Here is a 5,330-nt window from a genome sequence, read left to right on the forward strand (position 1 = left end):
TTTTTTAACAAATGGGCGTCCCGTCAGCATGAAATAATTAAGGAACACATCTAATAAAATAAAATGTAAAAAACACAAGCATTTTAATTAGTGTTATTTTAAACAATATGCATTCAAAAATATACATTTCAATTCGCTGAGTTTCTGGTTCCACTATGGATTTAATGGATGCAGGTGTAGAATTCGTTCTGCGTTGTTCAAACCAGGAATTAGGTGAAATGTGTCAGCCAATCCCTGGAGTTCTGTGGCTATGGGATAAATAGTGAGTGTGCATGTGAACTCACAGCCATTCATACTCACTCATTTCATATAGAAAATCCTGTATTATCATGGACCACACAGTCATGAGTCATGGACAGTTTTAAGTATGCATATAAAAATAGTTATGTTTGTTTACCACAAGCTTTAATATACATAAAAGATGTCAAGATGCGTGAAGTGTTTAATGTTCATCTATTGTGACCAGGAATGGGTCCAGGGCAGAAGAAAAGACGAAAAAGTAGCTAGAAAAATACATTTCAAGTAAAACCAGTATAATTTACTCAGGCCTCAATTCTTATAGTTTATTGTAATTAAAAACTAAATAAATATATATAAAAATAGACCAGTTCTAGAGCTCTTCCTCTGTTCACATCTCATAAGGTAAGATGCAAACATTTCAGTTTGTTATAATAAAGTTATTATTACATCATCGTCTCTGCCCTGCCACAGCATTTCACCTTGAAAGTCCACCATGTTGTGTTTTCTGGCCCTTAGTAGGATTCCAACCACTTTATCCGAAATGCGCACATATCGATCGAAAAGCTCGCCGAACGTCACACAGATTGTACCATCCTTCTGAGGCTCAGTCATTGTCCTAATTATGAAACACAGATCTCTCATCTCACGGTGAATATGTGCCTCTGCTCTCATTGCTCGTTCAGCTGTCTTGGTTCCTTCTTTTGGGCGTCCATAGCCATCATCACCCTTCTGGAGTCTTATGGACATTGCAAATTCCTGATCAAACTCATCGCTGAATGGATTTAATTTCTGAGTCAGAGAGTGTTGACTTGACCAGTTCTCCCATTGACCTTTTATGTTATTCACAGGGCTATATCTCTTGTAAGCTTTGTTGATGCTGTTAAGTTCTGCTGCTGCCTTGTTACTAAAACACAGAGGGAGAGGAATGTTACTATAAAGACCACTAGGTGGCACAATTATTACAAATTAAACATTTTCTGAGCTAGGAAAAAAAAGGCGACTCCAATCGAGTCATGAACATGATTGTCTCATGATTAGAAGGCAAATATAATAATTCTAAAACCAACTATTATTATGTCTTGAGTAGCAACATTTTCTGCAGCTCTGTACAAAATGACCTATGAATACATTTAGTTATATTGAAATATCTACAGATATAATAAAATGGGAATGTTAGAACAATAATCTTCTGGGCTAATTAGGACCAGTTGTACTTTATGAATTTAAAGGGGAGCTACAGTCAAAACATCTAAATCTATTTACAAAACCTTGAGAATGAGCTGCCAGCTGTGCGAACCATTCGCCATTCCGATGGTAGGCAGTGTACCCGCTTGAATCATTCAGTGACCCCCACGTCATGTTAGAACTATGTCCAGGCGATAATTGTTAGGGTATTAGCTCATGATTATCACCTCTGGGCATGAGCTGCAGGTACATTGGGGCTTCATGGACTATGTATTTCTATTTTAAAAGTAACACATTAAAATGACTAGAATCAGGTATTTTGCTTCTCAAGTGAAAAAAGATGACACCACGGGCAGCCACAATGTGGATGAAGTGAAGTAACATGTTCCCCTTTCCCATATCTCCCTGCCCATAGCAGATATACCACCTTCTCCACTATTCTATAAATCGTGGACGAGCACAGTGACAGTGCTTATGGTTAGTTTGGAGGGGGTGGGCTAGTATATTTTTCCGCCTGTGAATTCTAGAATGTACACACTGGACTGAAAGTTGTTTTTTCACCGTTATCTCTGCCAGAAATATGTTCTGTATCTGTTACAGTAGATTTGACATAAACCTTATTAATTGAATTCAATTCAGTCAATAAAGTTTTTTTCAAATTTACCATAATGTATAAATAACACTTACATCCAGCGTTATACCTAAAGCGCCTTAAAGTGTTCTAACATAAAATCAAAATGTCTGCTCCCTGCTGTCCTGCAATGGTAAGTTTGTTCATCAATATCAAACGATCGCAACTGGAAACATCAAAAGCATGATAGCAGGAGTTTAAAGATAATTAAAGACCTACTTATCTCCTGAGTAGAATTGCCCTTTGAGACCATTTTAAAGGTTATCTTTCATGCTTTGATGAAAGCCAGGCGTGCAACTAACCCTAAGAAAATGTGATGGTACCAGCTAATTGATAAACTGTTTGACCGTAATAGTCACGTTGCAATATTCCCATCTTAACTGCGTATAATGAAGTTGTCAGTAATATTTACTCTATTCCCCTGTCAAGTCTTTCTCATCTTTAGCAATCAAGTTGAGAAAAGGACCCTGCATCAGCTATACAGCACTTATAGTATTTATTTAGGCCTTATATATACAAAACAAACACACAGAAATCCTAATTTACTTAATTTTCCATTCTAAAGGAGGTTCTGCCATCATACTGCCTTTATAACCCATTTCTTGCACATGGTAAAATAACATGTAATATATATAAAACATAGAGTATCTGTCATCGGCGTGTGTTTACTGTTGAAAGACACAAATGACATATCCATTGTACGTTTGCTAAATCCAATATATAGCTTCCACATTCTAATGGAATTATGTGAAAATAGTTGCCAAACAGTTTTAAGAATTCATATGTTGCAAGCAGAAGTCAGTCAAACAATGATCTCAAAGCAACTGCCTTGATTAAATGAGTTATCTGGTGTAGCATGTGTAGGCTGCATACTATTCTCATATGCTGTTCATCCATTAGACAGACAGAGACAAACAGACAGACATAATTGTTTTCATTACTCATTTCAAGGGAACTTACACTGAAGAGGATGGTCGCTTTATCCTAGCAGCATTCTCATTACTTGAGGTGAGATTTTCTAAAATATCTTCTGTATTCTTTCCATCGCCCACATGTTCACCATTTTCCACATCGGTCCTTTCAACAATGTCTTTGAGTTTTTGGTCAGCTTCTGGGGACAAAACAAGTTCTCCTCCGTCCTCCACATCCTTCCAACTTTTTCTGAGCTCAGAGACAATATTGGAACATTTCCTTCTTCTAGTTGGTGATGCAGACCTTTTCAATATTTTATCCACCATTGCATCATATGTATTTTGATTTTGAGAACTTGGGTCTTTTTCGTATCTGTCAGTTAAAGCACCTATATCCATTCCTTTTTCCTGGGCTTTGGCCGAAAAACTTTTGGTCACGGCTACAGTCTTGATTGATGTTTCTTTGTCATCCAAGTGAATTGAGTCGTGCAAGTCTTTTTGTGGTTGTTTTATCTTCACCTCTGGTTTTGGGGATTTTACTTCTACATCCCCATCTGTGTTTGGAACCCATCCGGAAGGTTCTTGAGCTTGCTTAGTTGAATGTTCTACTGCCCACTGTTGCCATCCTTTCGTTAAGCTGGAAACCATGGCTGCCGTTTTAATTTTTTTAATGGCTCTTTTAGCTGGTTTCATTTCTCCTTTGCTGTCCATGGGTGCCATTGCATTGCCTTAAAATCTTTTAGTTTTAAACAACCTAAGGAATCAAGTCTGGCCGTGCACTTAGAGACAGTTGAATGAACAGCTGAATGAAGAGTTGGTGGGTTTTAAATAGACTGCATGGTTTATGGATCTGGAAAATATGTCAAGTATTCAAACCCAAGATGCACACACTCTGACCGTGTTACTTTTCTCAGACTAAAAGGTTGTATTTCATTATAGATGGAAAATACACATGGTAAACAAGGCTAACTTTTTACAAAACCCATTAGATTCCTGTATTGCACTAAATTATATTAATGTATTGTGCCACTGATTTTGAAGATTTTTTCATGACGATTTTGTTTATGAAATGTTTCTCTTTTTCAATAATATCTAAATTACAGCTTAGTCATCGGTTGCTTCTCCATTCTACTATAGATTTTTTAAATTATCCTCCCATAGCTTTCCTATAATATGGAGACAATCATCAGACTCCCCCTCTCCCCATTCCTCCTCAATGATCAGGTCTGACCTTGTCCTGTTTCAGATTAATTACTGGGTTTCCAAGCTGGTCAACAAGGAAGATATAACAAGTTATTGTCTATGAGGTCTGTTTGCAGGGGTCCATAGAAGGCACCTAGAATTCTGAAAAACTGAATACAGTCATGTGTGCTTGTGACAACAGACTAATGCATTGATGGATAATTTAAATTCTAATCTGGCCATCAGCACCGGGTAAAAATCAAGTTAATAATACATGATTTAAGCATGGTATCTGTATTTTTTCCCCCATATTGGGGATTTTTTAAAGTAAATTTTAAATAGTTTGTAAAAAGAACTGATGGAACGCATACCATTGCATGTTGATGTTATAGGTGTCCCAATAATCTCTGCTTTTACAAGTCTATGCTTCAGCATCTAATGTGATTGCTTTAGATAATGACACTGCTCTGCTCAGTGATAATTATGGTAATGAAGATACTTATCGAGCATTCTGTATAGCTCAATGAATGGGCTTTCACTTCTATCGAATAATACGAATAATTACGAATCTTTTACTGTATACCAATAATAAGTCAGAATTCAAACAGATAGGGAAAACTTTAAGGACATTTCTAAAACTCTTTCCATTCATTTATTATCGACAGGGTTATTTGGAAGGGAGTTTCAAATTTCAGGCCAAAGTACCCAACTAAGCTTTAGATAGTAGCATAGCTGACTTGGAGAATTATAAAATTTTGGCTAATTTAACCCGATATTTGAATTTTACTTTGATTTCACTTAGAATTCTCACTTCACTGAATAACCCAGTTAATTTTACTTCACAAATTCCCTAAATAACAGAGGCAACTGTCCAACCTCTGTGCCAAAACAAAACCTAGAATTTGCGCTGTTAGTTCCATCATAATTTAAGGATTTTATCTTGCAGTGCCCCCATACATATATATTGTTGTTGTTTTTTTAGAGGGCAGAAATTGCTTCTCATTAGTATTCTATATGTATACCTATCACAAAATGTAATATGAATACAGTTTTAATCATGGGGGGAAAAAAAATATTTCCCATTTTTGCTTATAATATTTTTTACACATGAAGTGCAACTAATAAAAATAACTCAAAATAGATTCAAATATCAGTCCTGATTGGTAAATGCCTCATATGTC

The 5,330-nt window shown here is 36.2% G+C and overlaps 1 protein-coding gene across 1 annotated transcript; it reads right to left on the bottom strand.

Moving 5' to 3' along the window:
* Nucleotides 1-383: 383 nt before the first annotated feature.
* Nucleotides 384-3,777, bottom strand: ABRA (actin binding Rho activating protein). The gene is made up of 2 exons (XM_063450287.1): nt 3,017-3,777; nt 384-1,144 (listed from the first exon to the last, which is right to left on the bottom strand). The coding sequence occupies exons 1-2, from the start codon at nt 3,685-3,687 to the stop codon at nt 667-669; spliced, it is 1,149 nt and encodes a 382-aa protein (XP_063306357.1). The 5' UTR covers nt 3,688-3,777; the 3' UTR covers nt 384-666.
* Nucleotides 3,778-5,330: the final 1,553 nt, after the last annotated feature.

This window comes from Pelobates fuscus, chromosome 4, assembly GCF_036172605.1.
Source record: "Pelobates fuscus isolate aPelFus1 chromosome 4, aPelFus1.pri, whole genome shotgun sequence".
NCBI classification, from domain to species: Eukaryota; Metazoa; Chordata; class Amphibia; order Anura; family Pelobatidae; genus Pelobates; species Pelobates fuscus.